At 34.9% G+C, this 23,194-nt stretch overlaps 1 protein-coding gene across 2 annotated transcripts in view; it reads left to right on the top strand.

Moving 5' to 3' along the window:
• Window positions 1-23,194, top strand: part of AP3B1 (adaptor related protein complex 3 beta 1 subunit) — a 149,178-nt gene that overhangs the window by 49,882 nt on the left and 76,102 nt on the right. For both annotated transcript variants that reach the window (XM_017743681.1, XM_017743679.1), the window contains 8 exons: window positions 259-420; window positions 2,533-2,630; window positions 5,248-5,302; window positions 5,380-5,451; window positions 7,945-8,007; window positions 8,902-9,034; window positions 14,640-14,749; window positions 21,424-21,600. In XM_017743681.1, the coding sequence (XP_017599170.1) occupies window positions 259-420; window positions 2,533-2,630; window positions 5,248-5,302; window positions 5,380-5,451; window positions 7,945-8,007; window positions 8,902-9,034; window positions 14,640-14,749; window positions 21,424-21,600 (870 nt within the window). The remainder of the gene's footprint in view (window positions 1-258; window positions 421-2,532; window positions 2,631-5,247; window positions 5,303-5,379; window positions 5,452-7,944; window positions 8,008-8,901; window positions 9,035-14,639; window positions 14,750-21,423; window positions 21,601-23,194) is intronic.

Raw genomic sequence — 23,194 nt, 5'->3', positions numbered from 1 at the left:
TCTGGTTGAATAATAGTAAAGATATTTCATTTGGCTGTACAACTTACTTCTGGGGAAATTTTGTATATATTGTTAATTTGTTTTTCATGTTTGTACATCTACTGTTTTGAGCAAAGGGATAGAAAAGCCAAAAGCTATTTTTAAAAGACATATATAAGTCTTGCATGAAACAGTGGCATTGTATGTTACTTTCTTAATGAATAAAACATGTTGATTCAAATATTCTATATATGTCCTTGTCATTTTGTCTTTTGATAGGTTGATGAAGTGGTGGATGAATATAGTGAAAATAATTTCTATGCATCTGATGAAGAACAGAAAGAGAAGGATCAGAAATTGAAAACCACCTATACTATGGACCCGGATCACAGGCTGCTGTTACGAAATACAAAGCCCCTGCTTCAAAGCCGAAATGCTGCTGTAAGACAAATTCCTTTTTGATTAAAATGTCAAACTACAAATATCTGGTTTTAGAAAATTTAAAAGATTGAGGAGTAAAATCTACACCTCTTTAAAACTGGTGAAAATATCCTTTAGTAACTCTAGGAGAAGTATGATGGATCTATTTTGAATTTAACTTAACTTGTAAGTGAAACACCTAAACTGATTTTGATATGTGCTCCAAATAATGTAGACAAACAAAATATTAGAAAAAAGTATGAGAGCATTTGAATCCAACTTACATAGCATATGCTGACTATGCCATAGGTAGCTCTTAGTGCTAAAACTCTCAGCAATTAGGATGGCACAAACGGGTAAAGTTTACTGGCACAGTTTGGTGGTACAGATCTACAAAGAAAATCATAATTGTTATTGATGCAGTAATTTGTTCTTTCTTTTGAGTCTCACATTTTAAAAGTAGACTATTGTACACCAGGGTTCTAGAGCTGTTGCCTTGTCAAGGTTCCAGGATAGATATGACATCAGCTCTGCATTATATCCATGAGATATTAAAATACAGGTAACTTTTTAGAACTGGAAAAAGCCATGCTCATGGTGAATCATTCTGATGTTAATCAGACCACAGAATGTTACTTCTAACCTCAGCTTGTCCTGTTAATCAGGTCTAGATGTCCTCTGGGAAAAGTCTTCCAGTGAAAATGAACATTCCTATCACTGCAAAAACAGTTACTGCACCATGATTAAGTCACCTTGCAACCTATTCTTAATAAGCTAAGCAGATAAGGTTATAGTTCTCCATTGAAACGTATTTCAAGATTCTAACTAATGTCTGACTCTTTCCAAAATCATTTATAATCTGCCAGCCCAGCAGACTTTGGAAACAAATTGATTAAATTTTTACAACTTTTTGCTAAAAATCACTGTTTAGTGTCTGTGATATTTCTTAATTTCATGCAAAGAACAAGTATGTTTGATGTTTGCCGTCCCACTTCACTGAGAGGTTCAGTTAGTTATTGCCCTCATTCCATAAATAATTTTCTTTATTCAATGTGGCATTGATTCTCATATTTATGATCTTTAACTTTCTGATATTAAAGTTAACTGAGATGTTAAAGTGCACTTTGAAAAGTGTTATCGAAATCATGCTGCTTTGAATTGCTGTTACGGGGATATTCATACTATTCACAGAATTTACCTGCAAGTAAATTAATTAGGGGCGTTGCCTACGACCTTATGTTTTTTGTCAGCTGTAAAAGATACTTGCAGTATATTACTAAAAATCTTGAAGTTATTTCCTGGCTTTAGGTGTTTTTAATCACTTTTTATTGTTGGTAAATTTTTGTTTCATTGGTACTAAGATTTAAGATACCAAGTGAAGTGTTACCATGAAGGCTTTACTTGGAGTCTCCTTTCTATGATTTGTTCTCTTTGAAACAGAGTTGCATGACACTACTTTAAGAAAGGTTGTGACATGACACTCACTAGCATAAAGATCATATTTTGTCTTTCATATATGAGAAAATTTGAGAAGAAAAAAAAAGGGTTTTAATTGCATATATCTCAGTCTTCTGCATTTTGTTAGCCAGGATATCAGTAATACAACCCTTCAGCTTTTACTTCCTGTTGGATTTGATACTTCAAAAGTTGCTGGTAAAGGCAGCTTGTGTTTTATAGATTGCATAATAGAATAATGGAATGAAAGATTTTGAGTGGAAACTAGGTAAAAGGTGATATTGAACCTGTAGTAATAAAGGAAAAGCACATTAGAAAAATCTTTAAAGAATATTTCTTTATTAATTTGTACAGCTGATGTTAGCAATACTGATTTATTAAGGATGATACCACTATGTTTGTAATTTGAATTACCTACTGCTTTTTCTTTTTGTCCCTATTCCTATGACCTTCTATTTATTATAGCATGCAGTAAATACTGGGAGGAAGTAAAGGTACTTAATTAGTAAAAATATATTTATTCCAATGTTCTTCCTCAGTCTGCTTTGCTAATTTTGAAGGTACGCGCTTTGCTTTCTGAAGAAGAGTGAGCTGCTAGTCCTGCAGGTGTGAAGCAAATGTGATAGATAGGTATGATGATTTGAAGTTAACATGCTGCTCTGAATGCTCTTCCTTTAGGTGGTAATGGCGGTTGCACAGCTTTACTGGCATTTGGCACCAAAATCTGAAGCTGGTATTGTTTCTAAGTCATTGGTGCGTTTACTCCGTAGTAACAGGTAGGTGAAGTCCATACTTACATCAATGTGTGTACTTTTTTGTGAGAGCTTTGTGCACATTTGTTTAGCCATAGTTATAAGAATGTAACTATTGCAGAATTCATTTCATTTTAAATTTGTCCTGTAATACTCACTTTCACTCAACAAATGAGGATCACTAAAAGTAATTCCATCCAGGGATCATTCATTATTTTCATTCCTATTAGTTTCATTCGTATGACTTCCGTTCTGACAGGAATCATGGCTACCTAGTTAGTATTTAAATAGAATCAGTACTAACTGGTTTGTTTAGTGTCTTGATTTTTTTTTAAATTATTGGAAATTTAGTTCTGTTGAGTCCCCTACTGTCTTGCTAAGCACTAAAGAAGTCTTCTGATGTATATTTTATTTTCCTGCACTGTAATGCAAATCCCAAAATCACTGAAGTCCAGTCCAACTTCCAAGTCTAGTCCAACTTCCCTACTCAAGGAGGGTCCGCTGGAGTACAGTACTCAGGACTGTGTCCAGTCAGCTTCTGAATATCTCAGGGGAAGGAGACAACATATGTGTTAAAATTGGTATTACCACTTGATACTGCTGCATCTTCTGTGTTTCCTCATCTCTGGACGGTTTTTAAAGAACAAGTTTATATTTGATTTAGGACATTCAGTTTTGACTTCATCATCTTCAATATTGTCTGCTTTTCTATGAAAGGTCTTGTCACCCGCATTTCTTAAGATTGTTAGTGTTATTTTTTCATTTGTATTTCACAGTTTTTGCATAATGTGCCAATATTTGCTGCACAGACGTGTTTTTCTTACCTACTCATACATGAGACAATATTAATTGTTTTAGAATGACTTTTTAACTAAACATGGTATTTTTGGCTAGAACTTTGCTGTGAAAATAATTTACTTTTTAAATCAGTTAGGTCAGACACAAGGATTTTTTAAAAAAACTTCACTTTTATTGTGTTTGGCAAGGTTACTCATCCTAGATGTACCTTAACTTCTGTAAGCCCTTCCATCATAGAGCTGTTTCTCTGTAAACTTCCGCAGCCAATATCTCTGTTGTTTAAAAGTTGGTAAAGAAGTAAAATGGGATTAGGTAGAGTATTCATGCTTTTATTTCAGATAAGAATGAATCACTATTATTTTTGTGTTTGGCTTTATAGTACAGTATACTTCCCATTCTCTTTATACAAAGGTGAGTAAAGTGACTGAAGCAATTTGGCAAATAATGTATAGGGTTAAACTCATACTCACATGTTGAAAGGATTATTTGCATGTGGTTTATTGCTCATCTATACTCAGATTTCATGAAAAGAAAATTCACTTCTTTCCTGTATCTCAACAAGTATCTTAAATGGCACTAGTCTTCTGATTTTTCTGTGTTGAATGGCTTGTCTGTTCTCTGTTAGCATTGTGGGAGAAACACTTTTGCTATTAGAGCCACTTTGAAATAAGCTTTTGCTGTTTGCCCTTGGAGTTATTTGCCTGTGGCCTTTAAATTAATGTCAACTAAGCTATAATCTAGTTAGGGTGAGAGTGCCTGAAAGAGCATTTCATAGCAATTTCCAGTCTTGTTTCATCATGTGCAGCTGACTATTGCCATGCCCCTATGTAAGAATTGCGTAAAATGGGTTTAAAAGAGCTTAAGTACTTCTTTATTATTATTTTTTTTTGTAATCAACAGCTGTAATTACCTTAGGGCTATTAGACAGTTTTGAGTAAGAAGAGGTAATGGGTATGATGATTTCTCTTATTAGGATGAGATTTGCAGCATGCAAGGATTTGAGCACTCATGGTTCAGAAAAATTGTGTGTAAATTATCACTTAGTTTTTAAGCAGTTGGTGGCACAAAATCTGCACTTTAAAAGCTTCGTACTAGTACCCAGATTTCTTTTTGCTCGGTCCTGTGGAGGCTTTTAAACTAATACATTAATTATGAGAGTGCCCTCTCCAAACATGTTTAATGTTTTTGTAGAGTATTACATAAATCTGTAGTTTATATCTTCCAAAGTCTTATTATGTAAAAGTACTAGTTTTCGATAGATGTCTGTGTCTGCCAGTGTATACCCTTGAGTCACAGGAGATCCTGGCCCTTTTTGAAAATTTTTAGAAAAATTCTTAAGAGAAAAATGTCTTAGCAATTCTTGCTAATAGTGCAAGGATTAACTGTTGTTGTAATTAATGCAGTTATTTCAACACTGCAGATGAAGCCCATGTGTTTTTGTTCTCAGCTATGTCATCCTGAAATATTTATTTCAAGAGGGTGGATGAAATCTAAGGCTTTTGTAAGCTATTTCCATTATATTAAAATGATTAGTGGAATTCTGGTGTGAATAAATACCCAAGGCCTACAAGAGGCACCATTGCACTGATGTCAGTGAGTATTTTTGCATATTGGAGTTTTAAAAACTGAGAGCCTGGTTTCATCATGCACCTTGCTTCCTTTGAATCAAATGATGAAGTTAGTTGATGAAGTTGGCAATAAGCTCTGCCTTCTATGTTTGTGCCAAAACAAATGTGTAACTAACTTGGTGTTCAAACAGAGCTGGACTTTCTTTGCCATGTTGAATTATTCTATGTATCAGTAATTTTGTGGAATGACTCTTATTTTTCTTTTCACATTCTAGGGAGGTGCAGTATATTGTCCTGCAAAATATTGCCACTATGTCAATTCAGAGAAAGGTATACCCTATTTAGAATTTTTTAAATTACGTTGTATATGAAACAGGAGAATTACTTGAATATGTTCTGATTTTCAGGGGATGTTTGAACCTTATCTGAAGAGTTTCTATGTTAGATCAACTGATCCAACTATGATCAAAACACTGAAGGTGAGTTTAAAGGCAAATTTTTCTATTTTTCTGCTGGACTAAAAGCAGTTTGCAACAGAAAGGTGAAATGTTTTTCAGTGATATGACGCAGGTCATTCTGTGCTGTTTCTTTATCTCGCTAAGAAGTATCGAGTTGTGGCCTGTAGTTACGTCCACAAGTGGCCTTCAGGCTTGACCGGCTATCTGAAAGTTCTCGTTACCATGTTGCAGGTGGAAGATTGGCTGTGTTTTCCCCTACAGCTTGTAGGACCTTTAAATGATAGAGAGCTATTCAAGCAGGCATTCTAACATTGAGAGTTTGACTATTTTCATGGGAGGAAGAGAGTCTTTAATATGCTAACTTACAAAGAGTTTAAATCTGTTCCCCTGTACAAAATGGGGCAGTGTTTGATTCCCAAATTTTCTTTGAAGTCAGCATTTGACGTGAGAAGTACTTAGGCTTTCCTCAAGGCCGCATCTCAATGCTTGTTTTCATCTCTTCTCTTGTTGTTTTCTCTGTTCTTATTCTTTAACAAATGTGAAATCCTTGACAAAACAATAGCTAAAAAACTGTCTACTGTTATGTGCCTTTTCTCTTGTTTTGCTTTAGATTGTCATAGGCACTTGTGTTTAGGAGTGAAGGTACAGTTTTCTGAAAGAAACCTTATTTTTTTTCTTATATTCGTTTTACATGCATGTTGCACCTTCATTATATGTCCACGATAGCTATGCAAAACTATAAGGTTTTTATACAAACTAAATATACTTTTGTATTTTATACCAATGATAAGACTTAAGTAAATTTGAGGCAGTTGGAAGCAAAAAGATATTCTGTACATTTTAGGAATATTGTGAGGAATGCCTCACAACAATCCAAGAATAGTCGGTCTGATAATTATAGAAAGTTGATTTATTTAAATTCCTAGATTAATTGGTAATATAATGGAGATGAAGTGGAGAAGTAAAAATTGTGGTTTTTTCTTTCTTTGTCTCATTTGTTTCATGATGGCTGAAAAATCTAGAAAACGCTAAACTTGTACCTACATTAAAAAATCTTGTGGTTTTCTCCCTCTCCTACCTCTGTAGTTCAAGTCTTATCTGCTTTAAGATAGAATGATGAGACCCATGGAAGTAATCAATATGTAGGAACACCCTTAAATTCATCTGCTGTACTGTTTGGATTTCTGGTTTTTTTGTTTACCAACATCAAGTTTGCTTTTTTATCACTGGTTAGCATTGAGCTTGCATTTTCATGGTTATCTATTTTAACCACAAATTCTCAGTTATAATTAGTTGTCATCATCTCAGAGCCTTTCATTTTCTATACAGTTAAGGTTTGTTCCCAATTATGAACATTACTTTGCAGACATATGTGTTGATTTTTTTTCTTCTGTTTTATTAATCAGTCTTCTACTATCTGGAGTTTTTACAAAGCTTTCCTTAGTCAGCCTTTGGCTTCATTTCCCTGAAAACTGTAGCATCAGTTGAGAACTTTGTCACCTGTCTTCTCATTACTTTCATACTCATATGTGAAAAAGGCCAGCAAAGCTATTTGTGGTATTCCATTGATAGCCACCCTATACTATAAAATAGTCTTCTTTTCTCTTGCCTATTCCTGTTTTTCATTTATCCTCTTGCTTTCTATGCTATTCTAGATACATATCTTTAAGAGCCTTCAATTATATGTCTTATGAAATTGTTTTAAAGTACTTGTAGACTGTATCATTTGAGTATCCTTTTCTGGATGTGTCCAAGTCAAAAAATACCAACATAGTTCTGAGGCACAACTTCCCTTTGGAGAGACTGGGTTGTGTTTTCAGTTTACTTCATTCAAAGTTAGAACAGCCTGGAAGTATAGCATCTTAACAATATATGCCAAGTGTTGTATATCATCCTTTTGTTCACCAGGAACAAAGAGGAGAGCTTGCAGGGTCTGATGTTGTTGATGTTGATTAAGATCTGATGAGTGTCATAGATGCAAATGTTTCTTTCCTGAGTTTAAAGTTCCTTTATTACAGTTCATCTGAATATAATGGGCAATTTATTTCTCTCCTGATGCAGTTGTGACTTCTGTTATTTCTTCTTACACTGTCATGTGGTTCTTACATGCTAAGGCCTGTTGTGTGACATTGGAAAGCTGACAGAAATATTTCAAGCCCATTTGATAGGCAATGCAACACTAAAGCTCGAGATTATAAAAAATGCATCACTGAACCCTCGAGTCCTGCTTTGTAGACTTTGTAGTCCTTGCAAGGAAAATATGCCTCCTGAGCGCAATGCTGGTACCAGTTTATACTGATATCTGGTATACCCTATTGAATTCTGAGTGGTATATTTTTATACATGTATTTTTAATGGATATTTAATATATTTTATATTAAATAAATATTATATTAAACAAAAATGTAATATATTTAAAAATATATTTTATATAGCATAATAGTATAGTGTACATGTGGTTTATAATATTTTAGTTTAACTTTTGATAACATATCTGATTTTTTTTTCCTGTAGCTTGAAATCTTGACAAATTTAGCAAATGAAGCCAACATATCAACTCTGCTTCGAGAATTTCAGGTTTGTGCAAAAGTGTATTCTTTTTATATTTATGATCTCTTTTTCCATTGTTGGATATTTCTTCTAGGCTTAAATGTTTCAAGTTAAAGTATTTTCAAAGATAAAATGTTCTAAAAATGGAAATGAAACCATCTCATACCATAATGGATAAGGGAGCTATTTGTATATGGAAAGGAGTTCAAATGTTTTCTCACTCTCCTTCCACCTACCAAAAAAAAAAAAAAAGATGAGAAAAACTCAATCATTCCATATTCTTAAACACAAATGCCAGCAACTTGACTGACACTGGAAGTCACTATATGATAGGGTCTTAATTTTAGCACTATTTGGCCATTAGCATTTATTGCCAAACCTCATTTCCGTAAGTCATTTGATGAAATGGTATTGTCTCCAATATCTTTATGTATCATCAAGATGTTCTGCCTATATTGTGAAACAGCATCTGGCCTTCTTTCTTTCCTCTTTGCTTGTGACGTCTATTTGCATTGCTTCAGTTCTCTGGCTGGATTTCTGTGAAAGGTACTGGTTCTCAGGCAGGTGGGTTATTCATAGTTTCACAGATGCTCCTAGTTAAATGAACTGAAACCTCTCTGAAGAGAGAGCTCATCAACTCCTCCAATCTTGCACATAAACTTATGGCTGTTTTTGGGTAAGTGCCCCCTGCCCCAGGCTTTCTTGAAATCAGAGTTTGCATGGCTGTGGGTGACCAAAGCTTTCAAGAAGATGTCTTCTAAAATTTTGTGACAATGAGGTAAAAAAAGTACAGCTTCTAATGTGCAATGTAGCTTTCTAAGTTTAATTTATTATACAGTGTGTCTATCTCATGAAAATAATACGGTAAGTCTTTGGTTGACAAGAGTTACATACTGACTAATGAAAATCCTACTTCCTTAGACTTACGTAAAAAGCCAAGATAAACAGTTTGCTGCGGCTACGATTCAGGCTATAGGCAGATGCGCAACTAACATCACTGAAGTGACTGACACTTGCCTTAACGGCCTCGTCTGTCTGCTGTCCAACAGGGATGGTAAGCTCAAGTTCTCTTTGTTGTATTAGTAGCTGATGGCATGAAGCGTTTTCTTGGAGAGAACCACACACAGCTTCAGATCACGTTTAAAAGCAAGTGAGAGTTTACTTTTTTAAGAATTTGGCTGACGCAACTGGATAAAAATCCTGCACTTCCAAAGGCTCTGATGTTCACTGAGTACTTATTTTCTCTTCTGTTAGAGAAACGAGTTCCTTGTGGCCCTCATGTTTATCTACTTTTCTTAAAATGCTGTGATTGTTAAAGTATGCTGTTTTGATTATCATAGGTAGCAATAGTTACAAGTTCAGTTGCATCAAAGCAGTTAGCCTGTAGAGGGTGCTGAAAGCTTGGAATTTTTTTTTTAGTGCATCAGTGCCTAACTGAAAACACATATTTAATAGTTTTAGGAAAATGGCCCCAGATTTGGCTTAATTTTGTACTCTAGGCTTCTGTTATTTTTGGATAGTGAAACAAAGTTGCAAATCACTAAGGAACACAACAAGGAGCCGATAAAGTCAAATAGGGTATAGCAGCACAGTAAGTCAATACCTGTTAATATTGTGTATCCTTACTAGTTACCAATGAATATGGCAGATTCTTATTTCATAAGAAGTCAGTAATAGGTGTTAATAAATAATGCCAGGAAGGAGAAAAAGTGTGATTTTTGGGACGTGTCCTGGAGCAATTAGAATAGTTCAAAGAACATAGTTGACATTGCTCTCAGCTTTGAAAAGCAGCATTAATGCCTGTCTGTATCTCCTGGACATATTTTTCATGGTAATCCTGAGAAGGCCTTTATTTGGGTCATCATTTTGGCAGCACATATTTGGCCAGTGACACACTAGTACACATAGAGCTTTCTCTTATTTGGTTTATGAACTGAGTTGTCTTTCTCAACCACCTCATGATGTGTTAGAAATTTGTGAGTGGCCTCAGTGTATACCTTTGTAGTTTTAATATATGTGACTTTCATTTCTTAGTGCTGTAGATCTTATTGCTGTTAAAGCTTTTCTGATTATCAGCTCTGTTTAAAATGTCTTCCCATATCATGTTACAAAGCCATGTCTGCACAGTGTACCTTCTTGTATTCTATTCAATAACAACCATAGTAAAATACAAGCCTCAAAGGCTGTTCTTGATTCTGTCTAACTCTTCTAGCACTCTTCCTCTGAGTAGGCTTCCTTCAGCTTGTACAAATCCCCATATTTCTTCTGTTTAAAATGTAACAGTAAAACTGTCATTTCAGAATACTGATTTTGATGCTTGACAATCCTTCTTTCTGTTTTCTTGCTTTGTTTTTGTTTTGCTAAGAAGGAACCAAGATAAGAGGAGAGAGTTTCTTCTTCTTTTATCGCTGATTGTCAATTTAATATTTTTTTCAGAATCATTCAATATGTATAAATATGTATATATTTATGTATACACACATATGCATGTGCATGTATACAAAGGTCTGTCTCAACAAGATTAGTTTTCATGTCTGTTTCTAAGTAGTTGTCTAGCAAATAAAATTATCTTCTTGTGCTTACTGTTCTGAAAGACTGCAAAGGATATATTGAGGATCTTTTAAACCTGGCAGCTGGCAAATTGCTTTACCATAGCTGCAGTGTCTTTATTCCTTCTTTCAAGGAATGGATAGAATGGCATAATTTACGTGGTACCTTTCCCCAGGTGGCAGGAAATTACTGATAGTCACAGCTTACTGATCATAAGAGTTTTGGCATGGTAAGGGAATAAAAAAGAGATTTAGCATAGTGTAGGAGAATAGCTTTAAGAGTCTTAGTTAATCTTGCTTTCCCCCAACTTTCACTCTTAAAGCGTGCAAGCAATTTATTTGCTCTGCTGCTTCTTTCGTGGTCATTCGAAGCCTGGAAGTAGTCTTGCTGCTTTATGTAGCTTGGTAGGTCCAGCAGGTTCTGAGTTCTGTGAAAGCAGAGTCAGCTCTGCTTTTTCTGTACTATGTTCTTATTATGAAGAATTCACTTGAGTGCAGAAGAGAGGTGCTCATACTAATTCTACCAAACCAAAACAGAATCCTGAAGACCAAGCTTGTGCAAAAAGCTCCTTCTGATTTCATGTGCTTGTTCTGTAACTGTAGATACAACCCAACATGAAGATACCATGGCTGTGTCTGGCATAAGAGCTTTACAGTTAATCATTCTTCAGGTTGGGTGATGAGAGGAAGGGTATTGTTCCAGAAACAAGGCTCTGGGGAAGTCAAGAACTGCTCTTGAAATTTTCTTTGCTTGCTTATAAGTGACTTAAAGTCAGATTTCCCCTATTCAGGAGAGCTGTGGTATGTGGGGCAAAAAACCCAGCAACATTTGAACTACAGAAGCACAACAGAAACTAGGAATATCAGTGGTGAGTCACCTTGGTGAATGATTATCACAAGCTAAACTTGACTAACTCCTAAAGAGACTGTTCTTTGTGAAGCCGTGTTAAGGACTGAGAGTTATTTTCCTTCCTCATCTGCTGAAAGAAGTACAAAAAGAAGTTATTTTCTTTCTGTTATGTGACATTTGGCATTTGACTGATGCCTTTCCTTTAAGCAATTGTATCGATAGTTTCAGCTGACTGCTGGCCCCACTGTGACATAAGTCATTTTAGATGTAAGAGACAGATGGGATTATAGGAAGTCTGTTGTCTGACTGTACTGCACATACTAGAAATCCTGCAGGTTTTTCTTAGATGGGTGACTTTCATTTTCTGTTGAAAGTTGCAGGTTGAATGTGAACATGACTGTGGAATGTGTAGCTAAAACATTTTTTGCCTTACAAATCTATACAAAACCAGGCAAGTCATAAAATCCCTGGAACTGTTAATACATCAGGTAACTACTACATATCTCTTCTAATTACTGTTAGAATGGTATAAAAGACAAGCGACTTGTAGCATTCAGTTTATATGTGTTAATAGGGTTTCCGAGATTAGTTAGTTATGTTATAAGGATGGAAAAGTTAACAAGGTAAAAGCTTAAACTTTGGCTAGTTCTGAAAATCAGAAAGTTAGGTCTGTCTGAGTAATTAGCTCTAGTGGTCGCCTTCTAGCAATGTCTTTAACCATTTGCATAACCTTCTAGTAACTTTAAAAAGAGAATGTTTTGGGTTAGAAGGGACCTTTAAATTTCATCTAGTCCGACCTCCCTGCCGTGGGCAGGGACACCTTGCACTGGACCAAGTGGCTCAGAATTCCATCTAATCTGACCTTGAATGTTTTTGGGGAAGGAACATCCACCACCTCTCTACGCTTCCTGTCCAGAAACAGCTGATGCAGTTTCGCTGCTTTTAGAAAAAGTGGTTATGCAAACTGTAGACTGTGGAAAAATTAGTCTTTGCTTGTGTGTTCTAGTTGCTGCAAGGTCGGGTTAATGTAGGTGGAAGAAAATTTGATACAATATTAATGATTTAAAATGTTGTATTTCAGAATCCAGCTTTTGAACATTCTCTGGTAATACACCCCATGCTGAGGTCATTTTCTGAGGTTCTGTTATAATGCAGCCAAATTCTCAATTATGGAGAAGTCTTTAATTTGGTCCTGACAATTTACTGTCTGCTGCCTTGTTAATTTTTTTGCATACATCATTATTTGACAAAATGGAACAGTGTATGACTGAGTATATTTTAACTTTTTGAGAACTTGTCAGGCTTCAGAGAGTCTTCAGAGTTTACCCTACTTAGTCATTTCCACATTGCTTCAAAATTGTTTGAAGAAGCTAAGATATTTACTATGACTTGAAAATTGAAGCTGCTGATACCTCATGTAGCCTTCTTTATTGATAAAGGTATTCCTGATCAGATTTTCTGTGATTTTCAGTCTTTATTTTAAGAATTTAATTTACTTTTTATAATCCTTTAGATATGATTTACATTGTTTCAAAATTCTTGTATTCATTTATCATTGCCTTGTATGTACTTTCTCTTTGATAATTCTAGTAGGAGTTACATTTTAAAATTTCTTACTGCACATTCAGAGTGCAGTTTTATCTCCCCTTCTAGTATTTTGCTGCAGTTTGTTATGGTTTTGAACCTAACTGTTTGTTTTGTATTTCATGCTTATTTTTGGGATCCTTTGTGTGCACAAAGCAAGCTTCACAGAGTCTGGGTTTTTTGGACTATGCCAGTCCTTATTCTAATACAAATGCATTTTGATTTTTTTTGTACTTTTTTCCCCACTATCTACACTAGTGTAAAAAAACCATGCTAGTATACTTGTTTACAATTCTGGCTTATTTTCTTTAAAATTGCTCCCACAGTTTGCATTAAAGTAGTTCCTATGGTGACATTTCATCTACTGCAGTTGATATTATCATAGTCAATTCTACGTTGTCAGCAAGTATTCTTAATAATGACTTCATGTCCACTCATTTTTTTTGGTTCAGTTTTATTTTTCTTAGCTGTTAAGTTTATTGCAAAATGCTGAATGATAAAAATTGCCATTACAATGGTTCCCACTTATAAATATTACAGATTGTAATTTTCAAGTTTCAAGAATTGTCTTCCTATTTTAATATCTGGAAAAATACAGTGTAAATTAAATTGATCTGTAGGATTGTGGAAGACCTTGAGATGTTAACCTTGCTTCAAGAAATTAGTCTAGAAAAATGACAGTTGTCATGTCAAATAAAGGATGACACAAAAAGCTACAAGCTAAAATCTAAGTATTTCAAAGACATATGGTGTAATGATATGCTCAGAGCTTTTGAAAAGCCTTTCTTCCATAAAGAAGTTTACTTCCTTAAAAAAACCCCAAACCACAAAACACCCACAACCCCCCAAAATTTAGACATCTCTTCTCCGTAGTGTTCTATTGAAACTTGAGCATGCTTGATTGCTGAATGAATGGTCCATGTGTCAGATTAACTCAAGCAGAAATGCAGGAACACCTCTGTTTAACAAATGATAGTTAGACTTCTTTTTCCCTTGCATGAGTTTACTCTTGCATGGAAGCATGCCTGTGCACCTGGGGGGTCTTTTCAGCTTCAAAGATTGTACATTTCATACAAGTTGATCAGGCTGTGAATGTTACTTGTTGCAGTAGTTAAGCACTCCAGTGCATGACTTTGGCATGAATCTTTCAACAGCTTGCTATTTAGAAGCTTCATTTGAATGTACTAGAGATTGGGTTACAGACCTGAGAGAGACTGTTTAGATGGTGAAAAAATGCAAAGGAGATGTTAAGATATTTCTCTAGCGTATGAATGTGCTGTTACTTTTAATGCGTTTTTATTCTCATTGCAGACTGCAAATTACTTTTGAATATGCATAATTTTAATGAAAATCAGATTTTTTTACACTGTTACTCAATTTCATAGGAAAAATATGAAGTGCAGTTGCACTAAAAAGCAGTTTCATACAAGTATGTACTAGGTTGGTATTTTTAAATTTAGAATGTTTGTGTCCTCTTTTTGCTGGTTAGGACTTGATTCAGGAAGGTGAATTTATATTACGTAGTAGAATGGTTTACGTCTTTCTTACCAAATGAATATAATTCAGTTCTGTGAAGTGTTTTTGGGAAGCTTTTACATCTTTTACAATCAATTATTTCTGGCCCTTTCTTTTGCATAAATGCTTTTGAAATTAATAATTTGTTTTGTCTCAAACAGAAATCGTAGTTGCTGAAAGTGTTGTTGTCATTAAGAAACTGCTGCAAACCCAGCCGGCACACCATGGTGAAATTATTAAGCATATGGCCAAACTCTTGGATAACATTACAGTGAGTATTTGTTCACACTCTGTTATTTTCCTTGTTGACTGATACTGAGATTTTTATCTCCTTAAAATTTGTGCTGTAAATAGAAGCAGGTGTATTAGAGAAATACAAAATAATTTTATATTTTTGACATATACAGTTTCTCGTGATCTTAATGAAAAAGAAATAGAAGCTATCAGATGGCTCCAATTTGTGCCTTAGGTCTGGGAAGCTATTTTGAAAGAGATCGCTGGAAATATTGAATATTGCTAATCCTGGTTCTCCAGGATGAATAGCGGGTTTAGAATGTGGAGTGTGTGAATTGAAGTGAAAATAAGCAGTTATATTAGCTAGTTGTCTTTGTGATCTGGAGTGGAGTTTAAAAGTTTTATTTTTAACCTTTTTCCCTAAATTACCTGACCTTTTCATGGTATCAGACATGCTGCTGTGAGTGTGTTGCTGTGAGTCTTGAAGTTGCATTTTTATCTTCTGGGTATTTGAGATTCTGTGTTATTTAATAGTAAAATTTGAATTATTCTCTATTATCTGTCTTTAGATTTATTTGACCTTTAGGTATGCAAATATTTAGTTCCCAAATTTTCCTCACAGGTCCAGTAATTGATAAAACATTTAGTGATCTATCCTAAATTAGAGTATAGGGATGACAACCAGTAGCTATCTGTTATATCCTTAACCAGACATACCAGATTTTGATCTGTCAACAGTTATTTTTCTGTAGAGACTATAAATAGAACTATTTAGTTTCATAATATTATACTTTTTTTTGATAATGGAGCAGTTTCTAAATCAGTGAACCTTCTTTTCTCCATAGCTGAATTTGGCAAATTTTGGAGTATTAAAAGAAAAAGGAAACATTGCTTACTGAAAAATTAAATAAATCTTTGACTGCTGATGATCACTTTGTAACTGATACAAAGAAAATAAATCCTACTGAATTGCTCACATCAAAATAAGATACTGTTGCTAATTACATATCACTGACTCTAAATTACAGTAAAGACCAGGTCTATTTCAGTTTGTCCTTTGATTGATTCTTTCTTACATATCTGAAAACATTTCCTGTATTTTTGTGTGTTTTCATTTGTACCTTAAACTTTTATCTCAGGTGTGCCCAGGCAAAGATCTTTTTGTGTCTGATACTTGTTGAGTAGTTAGACCTGTGCATAGTACAGCTTGATCTAGCGGTATTCCAGCTCCTTTCCTCACACCCTTCAAAGGCTGCAATGGAGAAATGCATATCTGACGGTGTCCTGAAGACATTAAACAAGAGAATAATTGAATCTCTTTAAACTTCCATTTTTAAAAATCATAAAAACATCTCCATTTAGCTGTTAATGTGTTAATAATGTTGTCATGCTTTACAATTTAATGACTTGCTAAGTTGTGGGCTGGAGATCAGAGTAGTGCTCGTTTGTGTTAGGTATTCACTCTGAAGTAGGCTTAATTAGTTTTGTGTGTACAGCTTTTAGAGTGACAGAAGTTTAAAAAATATACTTGTGGGAAAGGGCCATTTAGAGAAGGGTATGTTCAAAACCCCTCTTAGTAGTCTCATCTCCAGCAGCAGCTAAATCTGATGCTTTAGGGAAAGGGTTTTAAAGACAAGAGAAGTTCAGTGTGGTGCACCTCCAGCACATCTCAGCCAATTGCTGGAAGCTTCTGTTTGCTGCCCACATCATTATTATGCTTACTAATCTAAAGATTCTAATTTCTCCTCATATTCCATATCTCTGATGAGCTGTTCCCTCTTCTCTTTGCCTTTTCCTGGTAATTGTGTGGATTTTAAAGTGGGGTGAACAGAAGTATACACAGTAGTCAGATACGGAGAAATCTTGTGCAACGACATAGTGATACTGCTTGTTTTGTGGTTTTTATCTCTCACTTTCCTGGTATTTTCTGCCTTCTGACTTCTGCAGAACTCTGACTTAACAGTTCTACAGCTCACTGAGAACGTTCATGATTCCAAGATACATTTTTCCCTAGAAATATCTTGGAGTCCATCAGTATGTGTAGAATATATTTTTGCATCCTGCTCTTAATATTCCAAGGCGAGTAGTCTCCAAATTCGTTTCTGCGTTTTTCTTTTTAGAAAAAGAATTTATTATGGTGCATTGTATCCAGTAAGGACTTCAGTCTGGGGGATGGGAATCTTGACTTCTGGTGTGATTTTTCTCTTACAGTACTACTAAGGCAAGTTTTTTCTTTTGATAGCTGGCGAATTCTGACATTCTTGTTTTTTATTACAGACTTATTCCTAGTTCCTTCTAGAATACGAGCAAGAATATGAAACAAGTCTGAAGTGTTTTCTAATCTAGAGATGAGGAGGAATACTTCTTGATGGGATAAGGTGTTGCAAATGCAGAGCAAAAATAAGATAGTGGCATGTAATTTTGAAGAGCTTAATATGTGAGGAAAATCATGTCACTTATGGGTGCAATTAAGTGTTATTATTTACTTTTTTGGTTTGGGATTCTTATTGCAAAAATAGTGGACTCACAGTTTTTAACACTGCTCTGTCCATTCATCCACTGAAAACAAACTTGACTTCCTAGTCTTACATAAATACTGCTTGTAGCTATATTTCTGATAAGGCTTCACAGAACAGGCAGCTTTCTTTCTTTAATTTTGTTCTCCTTTCTTGCAGAGTTGAGAAGGTATCACAAAGTATGGCATCCACATGTTTGTATATATTTCAGTTCTGCAAGCTTCAGATTCTAGCCACGTTCTTTTACCTAGGATACACTTTAGTAGTGCATTTTTAAACCTTTTTATTGGTAATGATTTAATGAACAATATTCATAATTTGATGATTTTTTTACTGACTCTAATATCTACATGATTGTTTAGAATTTGAGAGCAATATGTGGCCTCTGGGACATTGTGTCCAGACACTGAACTTGAAGCAAATATGCTGCTTGAGTAAAACAAAATTTTAAAAAAATCTGTACACTGTATAAGAAGTGCAGTCACCAGTAAATACTCAGTTTTAAAGGAATTTTATATGTAGATGTTCAAAAAATAAAGGAGTTCTTGAAGGTCTACCATTTGAAAACAAAAACCAAATACTTCTCTTTTGCTCCTATTCCTCCTGTGTACCTTTTCTTCTTGTCAGTTTGACATTTCAAATCAAATTTATCCTTTTTTCCATTTCTGATTCGAAGTAAAATTTTTAAAAATTGCTGGCTATGCAAATTTTCTTCTGGATGCAGAAAATTACACCTAATTTGTAATTTGAATAACTCTCGTTTTGTGACAGATGTGAATAACTAGAACTGGTGATTTTAAGTTGTACTTCACCCTTGTGTTTTGTGTGAATATATTGAGAGCTGAACTACTTTTCAATAGTATTTCAATTGTGCTGCTTAGAGCCATCTGTAGAATCTTTGTAATATCCTTCTCTAACTGCTGTAAGTAACCAGCTTTGAGGGGAGTGTCTGGCTGGTTTTTCTTTTTTCTTTTTTAACCATTTATTTATTTTCCTTGAGACAGGTAATGGGTTGAAATGGCCATAGATGCTGCCTCCCGGTACTAAAGGCTTAAAAAGTGCACTTAACCACTTGCTCGGGCCATATGGAATAAAACATCAGGCAAAGTAATTTACAATCCTGTTTGCCTTTGAGGATAATGCAGAGCAGGGCTGAATAATGAAAGTATTATTTCCTGCATTTTTGTCAGTTCAAGGCCCCTACTTAAGCTCTTCTGGAAAAGGCAGTGAAGGTCTAGAAGGGGCTTCGTTTCTTGTTTGCTGTTTTGAGTGCCCTGGAAACAACAGCTGCAGGATCTTGTACTTGATATTACATGGTTGGAAACTGGTAGACTTAAACAGGGAAAAAGAAGTCTGAAAATATTGTGTGATTTTGACCCTGAATGAATCCAGCGACACAGAAACATTGGGTTCATCAGTTCAACATACACTTTTCATTAAAATTGCTTCTGCTCAGGGTTTGATTCAAAAAGTCTCTAATTGGTATTGATTCTTGTGGCACAAAATTATGTTTAATATATATGCAGTATTTACTTAGTAAGCTAACCACCTGGTTAAAAGGCAGAATTTCACAAGAAATGTCTGTCTTCCATTGTTGCTATTTTTCAAATTAGGCTTTGTTTAGTCTATGTATTTAACATTGTAAAACTAGTTTATTACTCTAATAATTCAGTTTTACAAACTGGGAAAAAAACTTGAAGAATAAAACACTGTGCTTAAATGCACACTATTTAAATATATTTAAATATATTTCATTGTGGTTTTAAAGTGTAGTCCTGGGCTTCACTAGAAAAAGTATAATAATGATATTTGCATGTCATTATTAATGCTATTACTGAAACTGGTCTGCTCTGTGAGCTATTTTTGCTTTATGAAAAGACAATAACATAAAAAATAATGTTTCTGATAGGCTGCTGCCCAAACTATGGTACTTGGTGATCTCTTGTAGAATTTTAGTATTTTAACAAGTCTGTAATGAAATATTTTAGAAAAATAAATCTAGCATAACTGAAATCTGAAGTTGCCTATATATTCTTATTTAGAGGTATCTATCTGTACAGTAGGCAACTTGAACTGCTCTAATACTGGAAAATTTAATGTACCACTCAATTACTATTCTTTAGCCCAATTTAAAATAATAGATTGGGTGTGGGCATCAGTCTTACCATTTTGCAGATGAACATACTCTGACTGCATTTAAAGTTTTTATACATAGCAGTTGTTCAGTAGCATGTTCATCTCTCATGTACTGTAAATTCCAAAGCTATTTAATTTTTTTGTCAACTCACATAAAAGAATTCATCTGTATCTTGATCAGTATTTACATATATGTGATAAATCACTGTGTTATACCACTCTCAATACATTATGTTACCTCTATCTTAAATTTCTTCTCCATATTTAGAGCTGGCCTTTGTCTCTTGCAGGACTTTTTGTTATTGTTGTTGGACTCTGTATTCTGCTTATCCATGATGTGGTTGCTTTTTCTTTCAGTGGAGGCAGTTCTCTGTTTTCCCAATGACATGCTGGTTTATGTTTTTGTTGGCATATGTATTTGCAACCATGCCAAGTACAGAGGCAAATATTGTCAAGTCGACCTCCTTCCGAGTTGTTTCCAAACGTTTTGGAGCAATAAAACTTTTTGGAGCACATTTAACCATTAAAATTTCTTGTGAACATGATTAGTATTTCCTTAGTAGGCTTACTGGGCCGTGTTACCCTTTTAGAACATACTTTCGTAAGTAGTACTTTCAAATGTTGCAAGATTACTGAGTAAGATACTTAATAGTTGGTTCCCACTGTAATTCTGAGAAACAGATATTCACATATTAATAACAGACATGCTGGAAAAGTAATTAAAGCGTATATTAAAGTTACTAAGAATTAATGCTTTTAGAACCATAGTGCTGCATTTCTAAAGCATGTATATCCTATGAATGTTACCTAAGGCAAAACTCACCCTGCCTTAACTGTAAGCTTATTAATAAAGATCACTGTGTAGTGTAAGGACTAATGAAAAATGTTAGTATGAGTGGTTTTTATCCTTGCAGAATAAAATTAGCTGAAATTGCAGTGGAAGGTTTTCTTTTTTTCTAAATTACAGTCAGTTTTTTGATAGACTAGAACAGTTATGCTTTTCCCCTGACATTTCAACATTGTTCTGTTGAGCAAGAATCTGTACAGAACGTTAGAGCAACACAGTCTGTAGACACTATGCAAGACATGCTTCTGAACTTTCTGCATTCTTTCTTCCTTCTGCTCAAGGAAGGAGAAAAGGGATTTATGTAACGCAGATACAATTTTTAATCACCAGGTAATGCAGGCTAGCTCACCTTTTCAAGAGTACATGTATATTATTTCATTTGAATCTTAACTGCTTCGAGCTAAACTGCATGGAGCATGAGTTTCTGTTTCCTTCTGTGCTTCTCCATTTTTCCTCCCCTCTGTTTTTGGCATTACTGTGCTTCTGAACTCGGCATCAAAGACTGGGAGTTCGTCTAAAAGCTGCTACTGCCAGTTATTTCAGTGATACTGTTGAGTAGCTCCAAAACAGTAAGACCTGTATGAACTTTTTGGTTGAAGTGTTTCAGTTATGATGGTAGATCCTATTCAGAAATTGCAAATTGCAATTTTGAACTTCCGTATCACCAAAATTCTGTGTTCAGCTGGTCTTAGACATTAGAAAAAATACAAATCTTAGTGTCATAAAATTCTGAATAAAAATGAAGGAAAGCTAGAAATCAACTTAAAGAAATCCATATGGGTCTAAGCTAGACAGGCAGGATCTGAGAAAGCTGTACTTTTGGAAACCATTTCTGTATGCATATAGTAAAAAAAAAAGCACTGGTTTGTTTCAACATGGTGTTTAGCATAACCTGGTGGCAAGAATTCACAACCACATCTTGAAGGCTTGGACTGTGTTCCCAGTTCCCATCAGCTTGTACTGTGAGCATCAACATGTTGCTTCTTTGTGCCTCTATATCATCAACCTCTAATGCATGGGGTTTGGGTCAGAATTACTTTACTTTTGTATGAATAGTGAGTCTACCACAGTGGCTGTATTCACACTGCATTTCTTGCATGGCAATTGTCTTTAAATAGTATTTTGTTTAACTCATTTTTAAACACAGACACATACAAGTATGCAAGTAGTCTTTGTGAATGTGGTAACTTAGAGTGCTCAATGTTTTCTCAGGTTCCGGTAGCCAGAGCCAGCATTCTCTGGCTCATCGGCGAGTACTGTGAACGGGTTCCAAAGATCGCACCTGATGTTCTGAGAAAGACAGCCAAGAGCTTCACTAATGAAGATGACCTTGTAAAGCTGCAGATCTTAAATTTGGGTGCAAAACTCTATTTAACAAATTCAAAGCAGGTAAGCCTAAACTCAGTATTGTACATATTTAGAGTCATGGCAGTTTTTGTACAGTCTGTATAGATCAGTAATGATTTCTTCTATATAAGGAACCAAACCTAGTACATACTATTCTATGAAAAAAAGCTGAACGTATGTTTTGAAGAAGTATAACAGGGTGAATCTAACCATGAGTCTTTAAGTGTGTGCTGGATCGTGAATGTGAATGTAGTGATGAGATCACTCTTTTTTGTATCGGTCTTTCTTTGGGAAATTGTGAAATTTTCAATTCACTTAAATATAGAAGGTTCGTAAATTGTATTAGTAATACCAGGTAGGAGATTTTGCTGATGATATTTAATGCTTTCTCAAACCAAAACCAGAATTTTCAAGAAAATACTGTCATTTTGAACAAGAAGCTGCTCTTTTTTTTTTCAGGATATCTAAAAGGAGATGCCAGTAATAGGCCTCATTTTGTCTTTCCATCAGTACTTGTTTTAAAGATAGTAACTGCTTTCCCCTTTTCTGTTTTTTTTTTGTTGGTTGGTTGGTTTGGTTTGGTTTTTACTATTTCATTTTGCCTTGGGGGGTGGATGGGTTTTAATATCTCTAGTAGTAAAGATAATCTAAAAATGTCAGATAATACAAAGAGGTGAACTTAGATCTCCAAGCATCTGGAAATAACAGCTATGAGAGGTGCCAGCTGCCTCACTCTTCTCAGTGACAGCATTGTGAATCCCGTCACTGGCTATGGAATGTAGCATTTTGACACTAATTTTTCACTCTAATTCCAATTATTGCTGTAAAAAATTGTAAAATTAAAGATTTTTTTTCCAAATGTGGAAGAAATACATATTTGTTATATGTACTTCCCTGGGCTGCTAGACCTCTTTGTTTTACAACAGCTTGCACAGCACAGGATCTTGCACCTCTGCAATTGTGATATCTTCTTGTTCCTTGATAGCTGTATCCAACTACAGATGTGATCTGTCTTAGATTTTTTTTTTTGTAGGGCAGGTGGGAGATGAACTGTCTCGCCATGCATTCAGATAGGAGTGAATGCTTTGCTTACACAGTCTAAAATGGGGCAGTAACAAAAGGTGACTTCTCTCTGTCAGTGCTCATATTACTGAAAATGCTGACTGAGATAAGGAAAGATGGGTCTGACTATCTAAACTGTCTTCTTTTAGCCCATAATATTTACTAATTTTCCCTGTAGTTTTTGTAATTTCACACATAAATTTTTCCACACCATACTTGGTCAAAAATCCATTGCATACAAGGAGATTATGATTCCTGTGATGGATTTTTTCCTATTTCACATCTTAATACATTTTAAATCATCATTGAAAGTGCTGCATAACGCTATATTCAAACACAGTAATGATGATAAAGCAGAAGAAACTGTCTCCTGAGGTGCCCACTAAATGATGAATTTCATCAGAGGGTGTTTTCCTCTTATAGTTTTAGGTTGTGGAAAAATAAGTTATTATCTCAAGTGGTCAAAGTATTCACATAAAAATTCTAACAGTGTAGGTTTGGTGACGTGGCTTGATTCAAAACTCCTTTCAAACTAGAATACCATGGATTTCCCTTTAGAGGCTGGGGAAACTCT

Source organism: Corvus brachyrhynchos, unplaced genomic scaffold, assembly GCF_000691975.1.
Source record: "Corvus brachyrhynchos isolate BGI_N302 unplaced genomic scaffold, ASM69197v1 scaffold8, whole genome shotgun sequence".
Taxonomy (NCBI): domain Eukaryota; kingdom Metazoa; phylum Chordata; class Aves; order Passeriformes; family Corvidae; genus Corvus; species Corvus brachyrhynchos.
The sequence above is the reverse complement of the archived record's forward strand: the minus strand, read 5'-3'. Positions and strand labels throughout refer to the sequence as shown.